General features: G+C 30.8%; 3 protein-coding genes across 3 annotated transcripts in view; 2 read left to right on the plus strand and 1 right to left on the minus strand.

Annotated features, from left to right (window-relative positions):
- LOC109600906 (uncharacterized) overlaps positions 1-6,730 on the minus strand; it is a 119,442-nt gene extending 112,712 nt beyond the window's left edge. The window contains exon 1 of the mRNA XM_020017088.2: positions 6,502-6,730. Coding sequence (XP_019872647.1) covers positions 6,502-6,583 — 82 coding nt within the window. The 5' untranslated portion in view covers positions 6,584-6,730. The remainder of the gene's footprint in view (positions 1-6,501) is intronic.
- A 3,070-nt stretch (positions 6,731-9,800) lies between these two features.
- LOC109606049 (retinol dehydrogenase 12) lies at positions 9,801-11,838 on the plus strand. The gene is made up of 3 exons (XM_049968984.1): positions 9,801-10,485; positions 10,535-10,858; positions 10,909-11,838. The coding sequence occupies exons 1-3, from the start codon at positions 10,350-10,352 to the stop codon at positions 11,442-11,444; spliced, it is 996 nt and encodes a 331-aa protein (XP_049824941.1). The 5' UTR covers positions 9,801-10,349; the 3' UTR covers positions 11,445-11,838.
- A 2,060-nt stretch (positions 11,839-13,898) lies between these two features.
- Positions 13,899-15,327, plus strand: LOC109608112 (retinol dehydrogenase 12-like). The gene is made up of 3 exons (XM_049968983.1): positions 13,899-14,043; positions 14,093-14,416; positions 14,469-15,327. Exons 1-3 carry the CDS (start codon positions 13,908-13,910, stop codon positions 15,002-15,004), a joined length of 996 nt encoding a protein of 331 aa, XP_049824940.1. The 5' UTR covers positions 13,899-13,907; the 3' UTR covers positions 15,005-15,327.
- Positions 15,328-15,874: the final 547 nt, after the last annotated feature.

Raw genomic sequence — 15,874 nt, forward strand, 5'->3', positions numbered from 1 at the left:
ATGTAAATGATTCAAAAATTGATTAAATGGAACGTGAAGAGTAATTACTATAACCTTAGTTGTAGGAATCTCAAGTAAAGAGAGATTTTAAAAAGAATCTGTGACAAAAAAATAAGTAGGGATATTAGCAAAACATAAATTTTAAAAGATTGAATAAATAGACATGAAGTATAATTATTCTCAACTACCTTAGTCATAAGAATCTTAAATTCAGAAGGACTTTAAAAGAAATTTATGACAGAAACCTGTCCAAAAGAATTGTAAGACAAATTCTTAATGTAGAAGACTCAAAAATTGATTAAATGTAACATGAAGGGTAATTACAAATCATTCTCAATTGCTTTAGACAGTCTTAGTTGTAGAAATCCTAAGTAAGAAAAAATTTTATAAAGAATCTACGTCAGAAAAATGTGTAAAGGACCTAATAAGATATGAATTTTAAATGTAGAAAATTCAAAAATTATTTAAATGGACCCTGAAGAGTAATTACAAATCATTCTCAATTGCTTTAGACAGTCTTAGTTGTAGAAATCCCAAGTAAAGAAAAATTTTATAAGGTATTTACGACAGAAAATTTATGTAAAGGAGCCAGTAAGACATAAATTTTAAATGTAGAGAATTCAAAGATTGATTAAATGGACACTGAAGAGTAATTACAAATCATTCTCAATTGCTTTAGACAATTTCAGTTGTAGAAAGATTTTAAAAAGAATCTACAACAGAAAAATGTGTAGAAGAACCAGTAAGTCATAAATTGTAAATGTAGAAGGAATATTCCAGCTGTAAACAGAAACTAATATATGATCAAACTGAAAAGACAGCCAGACAAATAGAAAGTGAAACAAGTTATTTTTAGAACGTAGTCCCAACAAATAATTAATAGATTTATTATTTATTTACACAATTCCATTCAACAGTAATTAATCCATCCACATTAATAAGCCAAACAAACAACGCGGTACAAAAATAAAACGTCGCCGAGTAAATTTTGGCAAACGTCGGCGCTTCCCGAACGCATTTAGAAACAGATGATTATGGCGTTCTCAATCCCATTATGTTCAATTGATTCAACATTCCGGTGTCAAGTTTGCAACACCTTCCGCACAAACGGGCACGAATCGAGAACCGCCTCCACAGAAACAACGTTTCCTTCCACGTGTATGATGGAATTACCAAACTGAACTGGTCTCTGTGTATGTGCTGAATTCGAAAGATTGTTTTCGATAAAAATACCAGACTAACGACTCACGGGAAAACGACGTTATCAGTTCTAGAAAAAGGTGAGTGAACCGGGCGACGGCTGCAAACTATTTACCTACAATTGCGTGGCGTGCCAGAAACGGAAACGTCGTCCCCGTCTCGAACATCGACGCGACGAGTTCATCTCGACTCAAAGTGAATCACGCCGATTAATCACCCTCCAATTTTACATGACAAAAACGTTGGAGGTGCTGGAAGATTTGCATTTTTTTTTTTTCGAGGAAAAGTGCATAAAATTGCGTCGTTTTAAAATTTGAGGGGACGGGAATAATGAATGAACAGATGTCAGTGTTAAAAGGGGGCGATTTATTTGTGCTGATCGATATCGGGTTATTGTGATTCGGTGCCGGGTCCAATTTATTCATCACAATACATTAATTATTGGGTCTTTTTTAGAAATGTATTGCCGTGACAAAAGGTGACAGTTAGTCAGAAATTCTCACCATTCCTTACTAAGAGTTTATCCTTTATTATTTGATTTTTTCTGTCCAGTTTGGGGTAATAAAATTTTCGGATTTCTACAACTAAGTCCGTTGAGAATTTTAATTACTCTTCATGTTTAATTTAATCAATATTTGAATCCTCTACATTTAAAATTTATGTCTTACTGGTTCCTCTACACATTTTTCTGTCGTAGATTCCTTATAAAGATTTTCTTTACTTAGGATTTCTACAACTAAGACTGTCTAAAGCAATTGAGAATGTTTTGTAGTTACTCCTCAGGACCCATTTAATCAGTCTTTGAATCCTCTACATTTAAAATTTGTCTTAATGGTTCCTCTACACATTTTTCTGTCGTAGATTCCTTATAAAGTTTTTCTTTACTTAGGATTTCTACAACTAAGACTATCTAAATCAATTGAAAATGTTTTGTAATTACTCTTCAGGATCCATTTAATCAATCTTTGAATCCTCTACATTTAAAATTTATGTCTTAATGGTTCCTCTACACATTTTTCTGTCGTAGATTCCTTATAAAATTTTTCTTTACTCGTGATTTCTACAACTAAGACTGTCTAAAGCTATTGAGAATGTTTTGTAATTACACTTCAGGATCCATTTAATCAATCTTTGAATCCTCTACATTTAAAATTTATGTCTTACTGGTTCCTCTACAAATTTTTCTGACGTAGATTCCTTATAAAGTTTTTCTTTATTTAGGATTTCTACAACTAAGACTGTCTAAAGCAATTGAGAATGTTTTGTAATTACTCTTCACGATCCATTTAATCAGTCTTTGAATCCTCTATATTTAAAATTTATGTCTTACTGGTTCCTCTACACATTTTTCTGTCGTAAATTCCTTATAAAGTTTTTCTTTACTTAGGATTTCTACAATTAAGACTGTCTAAAGCAATTGAGAATGATTTGTAATTACTCTTCAGGGTCCATTTAATCAATCTTTGAATCTTCTACATTTGAAATTTATGTCTTACTGGTTTCTCTACACATTTTTCTGTCGTATAAAGTTTTTCTTTACTTCGGATTTCCACAACTAAGACTGCCTAAAACAATTGGGAATGACTTGTAATTACACTTCAGAGTTCATTTAATCAATATTTGAATCCTCTACATCTAAAATTTATGTCTTACTAGTTCCTATACAATTTTTTTTCTCATAGATTCCTTTTAAAGTCTGTACTTGAGATTTCTATAACTAAGAGTATCTAAGTCAGTTGACAATAATAATTGTAATAACTCTTCCATACATGTTCCATACTTTTATAATTTAAAATTTTAAATTTAATTATTTTAAATTAATTATGTAAATTGTACATTAAAATTCGTTATTAAATTAAATTTTCGAATATTTTTAATTAATAATTATTGAACTAATTAAAGGACTGTTGAATTCTAGGATATAATTTATTTAAAATTATAAATATTATTTTAAAATTAAATTTTAATATACTTTATTATGAATCAATCAATTTAAATTAAATTGTAACTAATTATCTTACAGTAAATTAAAATTTATTTTTATTAAATAAACAAACAAATAAATGAATGAATCTTGATTAAACATGAAACTTGAAAGAACGTGGCCAATAACAATCGGGTAAATTAACATAGTTGCCAATTGGCAATTGCCACTTTCGTACCGCAACCATCGAAACTAGGAAACAGCCCTTTTATAAAATAGAGCTAATTTAATCATCAAACATAAAACCCACTTCTGTAACCGGTTTCGGAGCTCCTCTCGTCGAAATGCCCCCGACGGCAAACAGTCTCCGAAAACGGGAAAAGGAAAATGGGAGTGGAGGAGAATGAACAGGAGAAAAAAGTAAAAAAAAAAAAAAAACGGGAAAAGAACGCGTCGACCATTTCACATCAATCATAGAGCTTAAACTCGTTTCCCGACGTACGGCCGTAGAGGGAGAGACAGAGAAACGAGTCAACAGCGTTTTCTGCAGCCACATACACATACACCTCTGTGTTCGAATCGGGGATTTACCCGCAAAAGTGCGATGCCTAATTGAAAATGTAATGCGCATATTTGATTCGGACAAAAGGAGAACTTAACGAGTCACGACGACTGCGAAAGTTTTTAATTTATGGTAAACGGTTCGAACTTCATTAGAACTCGTCCGGAAAATTTCAGTTTCTTGGCCGGTTTCTCGGGGCATTAAAGCGGCACATTCGATATATTTTATTTTCAGGTAGCACCACAACGTCAAAATGTATCGTTGGGACCAGTTGGAACAGGCCCAATAATGAAAATACCCAAATTTGATTATTTTGTCAAGTATCTTCTCACAAAAAACGGCAGACCCTCAAGTTTAAATTTAAAATATACTTTTTTTGTCATAATTCTGTAACCCTGGGGCCAATTGTATTTAAATCTGGTCTGTGTTATCCTAACATAAGTACCTACATTTCAATATAATAAACTTTTTCCATAATGTCTCAGTAGGGTAGATTCTTCTTATTTTTTACACCACTGGATATTCTTTGAGAAGTTTAGAAGAACTGGATTTGATTATCATAACCAATTTTGAGATATTTCAGTTTTAATGTTCAAATTAGATTTTTATAATGGACTTTAAATTTATTTATCCAAAATAATGAATTCTGGATATTTTTATTAAAATTATTTTATTTTAAAATGTGTTACTATACTTTTCATCATTTTATCAAGGTTTAAAACCTAAATATGACCTTTCACTATAAATCAATTATTAATTGATAGTACAGGTCACTAATTTTTTATATTGGTCTTAATAATAATTAATTCTAGATATTTATATTAGAAGTATTTTATATAAAAATGAATAATAAATATTATTTTTAATTATTTAAATAATTGTAAATTTGAGATAAGGATTAAATTTTTATACTAAATTTAATTATTTATTGTTATGATTTATTCAAAATAATTAATTCAGGGTATTTATATTAAAAATATTTTATTTAAAAATGAATAATTATACTTTTAATAATTTTTAACAGGGTTTAAAACCTAAATTTGACATTTCACTATAGAAAATTATAAATTTAAAGTAATTAGACTTTTATATTGAACTTCAAAATCCTTTAATTTAAACTAAATTTAATTATTAATTTTTATGATTTATTTAAAATAATTAATGTTTTATTTAAAAACGAATAATTGTACTTTTAATTATTTTTAACAAGGTTTAAAATCTAAATTTCATCTTTCACTATTAGATAATTATAAATTTAAGGCGGGAGTAATTAGATTTTTATATTGGATTTCAAAATCTTTAAATTTAAACTAAACTAATTATTTATTATTATAAGTTATTAAAAATAAATAATTCTATTTATATTAAAAACATATTATTCAAAAATGAATAATTCTAATTTTAATTATTTTTAATAAGGTTTAAAAGCTAAATTTGACCTTTCACTATTAGATCATTATAAATTTAAAGTGGGAGTAATTAGATTTTTAAACTGAACTTTAAAATCATTAAATTTAAGTTAAATGTAATTGTTTATTTTTATGATTTATTAAAATTAATTAATTCTGGGTGTTTATGTTAAAAAAATTTTATTTAAAAATGAATAATTCCACTTTTAATCAATAAATTTAATAATTTGTTTAATAATTTATCCAAAATAATCAATTCTATATATTTAAGTGTAAAATATTTAATTTTAAAAGTAATATTTAAGCTGTTAATCATTTTGACAAGGTCTGAAACCTCAATTTGACCTTTCACTATCGGCCAATTATAAATTTAAAAGAGAGGTAATTTAACTTTTATAATGGACTTCAAAATGACGAAATTAATACAAAATTTAATAATGTTCATGAATTATTAAAAGTAATTAATAAAAGATATTTATGTTAATAATAATAATTTTTAATTATTCATATTTTAACATTTAAGAGTCCTTTAATTTTGGGGGATTTTTTTTTATAATTATCTAATAGAAACACAAAATGATTTAATTTAAACAATTTATTCAATATTACTGAAATAATATTAATGAATTGTGTAACATTTCAACAGAATTTTCTAAATTCTAAACAAATGTATATTTAACAAATCATTAAAATTGTTTCATTAATTATTACAAAAGCGTGTGTAGTTGGTTAGAAATTAATTTAACACCACGGAATATTTAATTATTGCTATATAAACAATTATAACAGGAACAATGTATTTTAATAAAATTAATTAGGTTTTAATTATTGAGTTAATGATAAATATTAATATGAATTTGATACTTTATTATTTGTACACTGATTTCTTTGTTGCATTTAAAGTAACAAAAGTGAAGTGAAGTGGATGAAAACCTGAAAGAGTTGAATTTAAAGAACCTCATCGTCGGTCTTTTAAAATCAATGTTTGTGCATATTTCGTTATTTATTTCGTAAAGGTTTCGTTATGTATTTAGTAAGTGGAATGCTCGTCTACTCGGAACCACGGCAACAAAGGAACACGGAATAAAACCGGCCGAATTCCCAGAAACATAAAATGGTAAAACGCGAACGATTCCAAGTGCACAATCGTCTTCGCCGCGCCAACAAAAGGCATTCCGTCCAGCTTCGGCCGGTCCGACCGCGGACAAAAGCAAAAGGCAAAAACCGTCCGTGTGCACCTGTCCGGGGCCTGACCCCAACGCAACCAACGGACGCGAAACGAAAACAACGAAAACAAAACAAAAGTCGGCGTCCCCGCCGTCACATAACCTCAAAATTCGCATCACCCAAAACAAAGCCGGCATGCACGAACGAAACAAACTTATCGAATAAACATCGACCATCACCTTCGGCCAGGGTAATCCAAACGGTGAGAAGTAGTACCGTCACCACTGCACTGAACATCGTCGCACTGGCACTGCACTGCATCGTGGCGCGCTGTCACCATTCGGAGTGGTCCACCGCACGGTCCGGACCTAAGCCCGATGCATCGTCGTATTCGGTTCGGGGGTATCCACGGCGGCGGCGACGACGACGACGACAACGACGAGAGGCGCGAGAGGCGTACGAGGGACACGCGTGACGAGCCACAGTTACGGCAAGACTGAGCGGCGGGACGGGCGAGCGACGCGTGCGCCGTTCGGCCGGCGGGGTTTGGGGGTGACGGTGTGGTGGGGGCGCGTTCGTCTACGGGCTGGTCGACTCGACCGACGACGGTCGACGTCGTCGAAAATGTTGGTCGGAATGTTTTTCGGGACGAACGGGTATACGCGTGTATGTCCGGTGTGGCGTTTCTTTTTTATTTTGGGTTTTTCGCGTCATTTTGGTTTTCAGAACCGGTGTCCGTTGCTTTTTTTTATGTTGTTATTGTTACGTTCGAATTGATTTGAGCTGCATTATTTTTGTTTTGTTACTATTTTTATTATATTGTATAATTTGTAATAATATTTTGTTGTTAATTTATCTGATTTATACTGTTGAAATATACATAGGAAATAATGTTATATAATATATATATTAATTAATTATATTTTTATTCTAATATTCTCTATAATAATAATATATAAAAATAGTGATAATATTAATAAATTAAATATGTTCTTACTTGAAAAATTGTTTATCAATTTATTATTGTTTGTTTAATTACTAAATAATTTTGAAAATTTATAGATTTAATTGTTTAATCTGTATCAAAGGACCAAACTCTGATCTCACTCCAGAAACCAGTATTAACCAGTTCCACCATCTTTTTCAATCACCCTATTTAAAAAAATGTTCACCACTTTATTATTGTTCATTTACATAGTTTATAATATATTTAAATAATTTCAGAAGTTTTATAATATTCTATATAATAATAATAATATATTAAAACATTGATAACTTTAATAAATTAAATATGTTCTTACTTGAAAAATTGTTTATCAATTTATTATTTGTTTAATTACTAAATAATTCTGAAAATTTATAGTATTAATTGTTTAATCTTTATCGAAGGACCACACTCTGATCCTTCTCCATAAACCAGTATTAACCAGTTCCTCCATCCTTTTCAATCACCTTATTTAAAAAAAAATGTTCACTACTTTATTATTGTTCATTTACATAATTTATAATAAATACATTTAAATAATTTCAGAAGTTTTATAATATTCTATATAAAATAATACATTAAAACATGTTCTTACTTGAAAAATTGTTTATCAATTTATTATTGTTAGTTTAATCACTAAATAATACTGGAAAATTATAGATTTCATGGTTAAATCTGTGTCGATGGGCCAAACTTTGATCTCACTCAAGGAACCAGTATTAGCCAGCTCTGCCATCTTTTTTATTCAGCTTATTTGAAAAAAATATTCAGCAATTTATTGTTGTTCATTTATGCTTGAAACAATTTAAAACACTTGTAGCTGTAATTGTTTGATCTTGCTCACAGGACCAAACTTTGATCTCTGCCTCGAAGGACGACTATTCGATCCGGCTCGACGGACCAACGTTAACCAGTTCTCCTCCATTGTTGTTTTTTTTTTTGTATCTATCTCGTCGTTTTCGATTTTATTAATATTTACAATCATTCCGTGTTGATTAACAGTCTCCAAATTTCATCTTTAAATTATTCCCTTACATTAATTGCCTCATAAACTTTCAGTTTATTCAACTTTAATTTTCTATTTTAAACTTTTCATTTATGATTTTTGTTCGTGATTGGATTTTATTCAAACCGGACGTGTTTTGGTTATCGATGTTTTTGTTTTATGTATTATTTACAATAATTTGTTGTCGTTGAATTATGTGTAATTTACTTATTTTACTGTATTAAAATATAAATTGACAAATAAATGTACAATAAATCTACAATATTATAATGTTTCTATATAAAATTATTACTGTTCATTTTATAAATTTTTATTCTGAAAAATAAATGATAAATACTACTTAAATAAATCTTATTGATGACTTTTGTTTTATGGTTCCATTTATCCAAGTGCCACGTATTATTAATTTATCAATGTCCTAAGTTTATAACGTTTCATTGCTAACTTATAAATAATTCAAGTTTCATTGTTCTAAATTATAAACTAGCAATAATGTAAACAAATAATTAGTATATTCACAACCTACAATTGTTTAATACATTAAAATATTGATAATTTTCAAAATTAAAACTGTTGTTAATGCGTATTGATCATTATACACATTAATTATTTGTTTTGAAGTAATTACCTAATAAACATAAAACAATTATTTTTTTTTAATTTTTAAAAGTTACAGTATATTAATTGATCCTGTTCGAGGGACGAGATAACCTAAATTACTTTTAAAATTATTGATTTGTTTTTTTATAATAAAGCAACATGAATAATAAATAAAATGGTTTCATTTAAATTCCTTAATGTACATTTGCCACATGTATTCATAAATTTATAATGATTTATGCATAAACTCTTTATAAATAAATGTGATTATTATATTTTTATGTACATTATTTATACTGTAATTAACAAATCTGGGTTTAAATTTAATGTATTCAGTATAGTAATATAACAAAATTACGTTTATTTGATGAAAATTAATTTAAAATTTTTATTCGATTAAAGCAGCACATGATTAAATTTAGTCGTAAAAATTTTAACACTTTTATTATGATAGTTTTTAGTTAGGTTAGGTTAGGTTAGGTTAGTTAAGTGAAGCCTGTAAAATGTTAGGTTAGAAATATAAGAAGTATATTTGTTCCACCAATTTAGTACTTTACTTACGACTTTTTTATGTATATTTAATACTTCTTGAAACATCAGAAGTTGAAAACTTCAACCAATTTCAAAACTCTAGCATAAAATAATGAATTATTAAAATTATTTCAGTCTCACAATTTCCTTGTGTTTAGTCTGTTGTTTGATTATTATTTTTTCCTTTTATCGTTTGTCGTTTATTTATATTTTTGTGTGATTCATAAAACAAACGATGGTGACTTTTAAAGACAAGATAAATTATCATGTATTTTTCTTTGTACATGTGATTAATTGGTATTTAACCTTTTGCTTACCAAGTTACACAATAAAACCGTGTCCCTTGTCTTCGCACTTATTGATATTTCCCACAATTGTTTGTATTTAATAAAAAATTAACATTTATTCATTTGTTGGACACACAATTATCATAATTTATTATATTTTCCATCAATACAAGGCTGAATGACGATCATTTTATTAATATTTAGAGTTAACAACCATGTTTTTCTGATAAAATCTTCGTTTATTAATTTTTTGTTTATCATGGCGGTCATTATTTTGATAACAGGGTCAATTAAACGGTACTTTACACAACATGAATTTACTGTTTAATTGCAACACTGTGTAATACTTCGAAAATTAATGGATCAAACACAAAAAAATTTAATTACACGACTCAAAAAGCTACGAATGCCACGTTAAATACGGAAAAGTCAAGTAATTATTAAATTATTTTGCGATAACAGTTCAATTAACATTTACAATTAACAGCTGTTACATCATTCATTTAAAGTTAAGATCTCGTTGCGTTTAAGACAGTAATTGGCTTTTTAAAACGGCACCACTCAGTGTTTCAACACCTGAACTAATTACATAATTAAGGTGAGATTCCTCCCTCCAAATAAAAGGCCAAATGTACTTGTCGTGTGAACTAGTCGCAGTTGTCGGTCACATTTGCCAAGATGTTGTTGTGTTTGTTGTTGGTTGTCCTCGGTGTATTCCTGCTGTGCTTTGTTGTCAGCAAGCTGACGATGGGGTGGGTTAAAAGTCCCGCTTCCCTGATGGGGAAAACCGCCATTGTTACAGGAGGAAACGAAGGTAATGAGCCTTCAAGTTGTTCACCACAATTTGATGGTTGTTGTTCCAGGTATTGGCTTCCAGGTTTGCCTTATGTTAGCTTCAAGAGGTTGTAGGGTGATTATAGCTGATGTGGCCAACTCCGAGGAATCGAAGCTGAAAATTATTAAACAAACCAACAACCCCAACATAATCAGCAAGTACATTGACCTGGGAAACTTCAAAACAATACGGGAATTTGCTGAGGACATCATCAAAACTGAGCCCAAAGTGGACTTGCTGATTCACAATGCTGGCGTCAGCATGACGCTTCCAATTTTGACCGGTGATGGAGTAAACAAAACCTTCCAGATCAACTACTACGGCCCATTTTTGTTGACACATTTACTGATAGGTTTGTCCACCTCCAGGGCCTAAATCCAATTTATACATTAAATCTTGTAGGAGTACTGAAGAAGTCAACACCCAGCCGGGTAATATTCACCAGCTCAGCCGCCAGCTTCTTAAACAACCTGTCCGAAGACAACCTGAACCCAAGCGACATGGTCCACAACTTCACCGAAGGCTCCAGGCGGTACGCCAACACTAAAACCTGCGTCATAATGGGGGCCAACGAGTTCGCCAAACGCCTGAAGGGCACCGGCGTCACCGTCAACTCACTACATCCAGGTCTTGTTCAAACACAAACCGTAACCAACGGCGTGAAGCTGGCCAAGAACGTCAGCCCCTTCCAACACTCCTTGTACGTCCTGATGATGTTCCTGACCTACACTGTGGGAAAGACGGCGTACGAAGGTGCGCAGACTACCGTCCATTTGGCCGTTGACAAAAAGCTGGAGAAGGTAACCGGGAAGCACTTTTGGGACTGCATGGCCTTCCCCGTACTGCCCCCGAACGCCACCAACCCAAAACTGATCGAAGCCGTATGGAGGAAGTCTGAGGAGCTGACGCAGCTGAAGGAGTCGGAGAAACTAACATGATGAACAACAGTATTAATTAATTAGTTTGGCTAATACCGGAATAAAACTAAATTGTGTGTTTAAAATTGATTGATTTTAAAGGGGTGAATAATGGCAATTATATTATTGTAATAAAACATACATTAACCTATTTCACGTATTAAAAAACGTAAACATAATAAATTCCCATAACGGCACTAATTAAAACCAATTCCAACGACAATAATCTGTAAATAAATTGCCTGCATATTTTTAGTTATTAACAATAAATTATAATAAATACACAACACTTGCGTATATTGATATATTATTGGGAAACATATTTTATGTGCTGTTCGACATTATTTTATAACAATTATTATTTGTAAACTCGGCCATTCCATTATTTTTTAATTAAAAATTGTTTTGCAAAGTTTCAGAGTGTTTTCACCAACCTTGTTTCGACTTGTTTATTAAGTTTTTTGTTTATATTAAGGCAATTAATAATTGTCTTCACTTTGACAACAAGCTTCGCCACCTTCTTTTGTTAATTGTGTTATCATTTCTTTGTTTACAGCTTCATTAACAGTTTCAGACATTTTATAGTCGTTTAAAAACTAATTACCGGTGGTGGATATTTCATAATTTCTTTTTTAATTGTTTTTTGGTGGTTTCTGTTAATGTAATTCCATTTTTTAAGCTTCACTTTGCTTTTTTCTTATTTAATTTTTTTATTGTACTAAAATGAATATTTAAATAATGTGTAATTTAATATTAATTAGTATTAAGACAATATTTACTTTATTACAAAATTTCTCCAGCTTCTTTTGTCAAAAGCTTCATCATTTCTTTGTTTTCTGCTTCATTAATAATTTTTAATTGTTTTCGGTGGTTTTTGTTAATGTGATTCGATTTTTTAAGCATCACTTGTTAATTTTCAGATATTTTATAATCATTTAAAGACTAATTATTGATTGCAAATATTTCAAATTTTCATTTTTAAGTCCTATTTATGGTTTTTGTTCAGGTGACTCAATTTTAATCAGTTTTAACTTGTTAATTTATAGTCCTAAAATAAAAGTTTAAGAAATGTATAGTTTTATATTTTTTTATATAAATTATTTAAATATTTAATAATTAGAATTGTAATACCAAAATACAGTTAGAACCGAGTTCAGTATGTATTAAAAATAAACCAACAAAAATATATTTAATAAAATATTTTATGTTGTTTATATTTACATTTACCATAATCATAAATTATAATATTTTATGTTCAATATCTTTTAAATAAATTTGATTACTTTATTTCTATGTTATTGTACATGCTGTAATTTATTTATTCAATATCAGAACTGAGTAAAATTACGAGTATTTTATGAAAATAAAATTGAAATTTTCATTTCATTATTTCAATACATAATTAAATATAAATAATCGAAGTTTTTATCAAATGCAACAGGAATTAATGGTGCATCTGACTCAAAATGGTATTTATAACTTTTAAAACCACTAAGCCTATTAAAAATTATATTTTATTAATATTTTTCCTTTTATTTTTCACTTCATTGTTATTTATCAGCCACTTTTGCTTTGGTATATGATTCATTGTATAAATAATGGTCAGTTTTAAAGATTACACGATAAATTATTGTATTTTTTCTTCGTACACGTGATTCATTGATATTTAACCTTTCTCTCAGCACAAAACTGACGTGTTCACATTTCCTCGTGTTTATTGATATTTCCTGCAATTGTTTGTGTTTAAAATATTTATTTAACACACACAAGTATCGTAATTTATTGCTTTTTTTATATTTAGTCGAATCGAAGACAATTACTCGTATTATATTAATATTAAGTGGTAATGTTTGTTGATAAAACACGTTTATTTACAATTTTATTTATGGAAACCGTTAAAATTGTTTTCGTCATTATTTGGATAACAGGCTCAATTAATTTATTGTTTTACTTAGTTTTAGACAACTTAATTGAAAGCACCGAAAAAAATAGGAATTAATGGAAAATTTAGCAAACAGAAAAAAATTCTAATTACATGACTCAAAATGCGTAAAACTCGAGTTAATTATTATTAAGTTACAACAAATTAATTTGGACAAGTCGAAAACGAAGACGAACCCCTTGAACGTATTTAATTTTATGAAAACGCTAATTAGTCGCCGAAATGTTCAGCTACAACATAAACAGTTAATCGCCTTTCGCAATCGATACCACTCGGTATTCTCGACACTCGAACTTATTACATAATTAAGGTACCTGCACCCGTGAGATTACTCCCACCCAAAAGGCCAAACCAAAGCTTCTTTGCGACAACTTTCCACGAGTCCACGTTCTTCGGTGTAAACCGCATAAGTACGTGTACGTTTGCCCTCTAAAAACGTCTACGTATATATGTTAATTACCACCTTTGTGTCTGTAATTAACTGGCAATTTATTAATTGACATACGCTTTTGTTGCTGTAGTCGTTGGTTGGAACTGCTAAAATGCTGTTGTATTTGTTGCTCCTCGCATTCTGGGCCTTTTTGTTTGCCTATGTCGTCAGTAAACTGACGATGGGACGAGTCAAAAGTCCCGTCTGCCTGGTGGGCAAAACCGCCATTGTGACAGGAGGAAATGAAGGTGAGAAGTCCTTAAGTTGTCGTCCACAATTTGATGGTTGTTGTTCCAGGCATCGGCTTCCAGGTGTGTCTCATGTTAGCCTCCAGAGGCTGCAGGGTGATCATAGCTGACGTGGCCAATTCGGAGGAGTCGAAACGTAAAATAATAGAGGAAACCAACAACCCGAACATAATCACCAAACACATCGATCTTGCTAGTTTCAAATCAATACGGGAATTCGCCGAGGACATCATCAAAACTGAGACCAACCTAGACATATTGATTCATAATGCTGGCGTCAGTGTCAGCCTCCCAACTACCACCGGTGATGGCGTTAACAAGACCTTCCAAATCAACTACTACGGACCATTTTTGCTCACCCACTTACTGATAGGTTTGTCTTACTTTATGCACAAATTGGGTCACGTTTGAAACGTATTTTGCAGGATTGTTAAAGAAGTCAGCCCCAAGCCGAGTGATTTTCACCAGCTCAGCAGCCAGCTTCATCAACAACCTGTCGGAGGACAACCTGAACCCAAACGAGGTAATCAACGACTACGTCCAAGGTTCGAAGCAATACGCCAACACCAAAACCTGCATAATAATGGCAGCAAATGAATTCGCCAAACGTCTAAAGGGCACCGGCGTCACCGTCAACTCTTTACATCCGGGTCTAGTTCAGACGAAGACCATAACGAACGGTGTGAAGCTGACCAAAAACATGGGTGTCTTTCAACTATTCTTGTACTATATGACAATGTTTTTTACCTACACGTTGGGAAAGACTTCGTACGAAGGGGCGCAGACCACGGTCAACTTGGCCGTTGATAAAAAACTGGATAACGTAACCGGGAAGTACTTTTTGGACTGCATGACGTTGTTCGTACTTCCCCCGAACGTCAACAACTCGAAATTGGCCGAAGCTGTTTGGCGTAAGTCCGAGGAACTGACGCAGCTGAAAGAGTCCGAAAAACTGCGGTGATGTCTTCGATAGAACCAACCCAAGGCAAGTTGGTTCTCACTTTCTAGTAATAAAATTAATATACGTTGTTAAAAGATAATTGTTTTAAAATTGATTGATTTTATAATGAATAATGACAATTAAATAATTATAATAAAACGTTCGTTAACCTATTTGTTAAAGGTTTGTATTTGAATAATAAATTAACTAATTACAAATTAAAACCAGTCCATTTTATGCTTCTCCTTCTCCACCAACACTCCAAAAGTGATCAATGTTTTATAATTGTTCAATTTATATTTTAGAGCTTAACATTCATTGATTTACTTAAATTACAAAAATATATCATTGTTTCTTTAGCAGAAGTTTGCTTTTTGTCTTTACCACTTTTTGAACATTATACAGCATCTCTCCAATCTTTTCAAAATTAGTTCCTGGCCATCACCTTGAAAATTATAAACATTTGCCAAAGAATATTATAATTTCTTTAGAGGAACTTGCTTACTTCATTTCTTTATGGCACCTCTCCATTCTTTTCCAATTTTCCTCTTGTCATATTGATAATTTGTTAAAAGTTTGTATTTAACTATTTTATATTAAGACCAGTTGAACTCCTTCACCAATCTCCTCACACTGTTTTAAATTGTTCAACCTACCGTTTAGAGTTAACACTCATTGACTTATATCTCCTTATTTCCGTAGTTTCTGGATCCGCCATCTTTGATTTACCAATTTTCTTTCAATTTCTTCGTTTCTAGATTCTATATGATGATTATTTTTTTAGAGGAAATTGGTTACTTCAAATTTATTTTAACTCTTCAATCTTTACCTATTTTCTGGTTCGCCATATTGAAAATTTATTAAAGGTTTGTATTTAACTAATTAAATATT

Source organism: Aethina tumida, chromosome 6, assembly GCF_024364675.1.
Source record: "Aethina tumida isolate Nest 87 chromosome 6, icAetTumi1.1, whole genome shotgun sequence".
Taxonomy (NCBI): domain Eukaryota; kingdom Metazoa; phylum Arthropoda; class Insecta; order Coleoptera; family Nitidulidae; genus Aethina; species Aethina tumida.

Bases quoted from the DNA above. Each gene is read 5' to 3' on its own strand.
- LOC109608112 (XM_049968983.1), top strand. From the start codon at position 13,908: ATGCTGTTGTATTTGTTGCTCCTCGCATTCTGGGCCTTTTTGTTTGCC. The intron at 14,044-14,092 runs GTGAGAAGTCCT...TTGTTGTTCCAG, and splicing joins TGTGACAGGAGGAAATGAAG to GCATCGGCTTCCAGGTGTGT. The intron at 14,417-14,468 runs GTTTGTCTTACT...CGTATTTTGCAG, and splicing joins GCTCACCCACTTACTGATAG to GATTGTTAAAGAAGTCAGCC.
- LOC109606049 (XM_049968984.1), top strand. From the start codon at position 10,350: ATGTTGTTGTGTTTGTTGTTGGTTGTCCTCGGTGTATTCCTGCTGTGC. The intron at 10,486-10,534 runs GTAATGAGCCTT...TTGTTGTTCCAG, and splicing joins TGTTACAGGAGGAAACGAAG to GTATTGGCTTCCAGGTTTGC. The intron at 10,859-10,908 runs GTTTGTCCACCT...TAAATCTTGTAG, and splicing joins GTTGACACATTTACTGATAG to GAGTACTGAAGAAGTCAACA.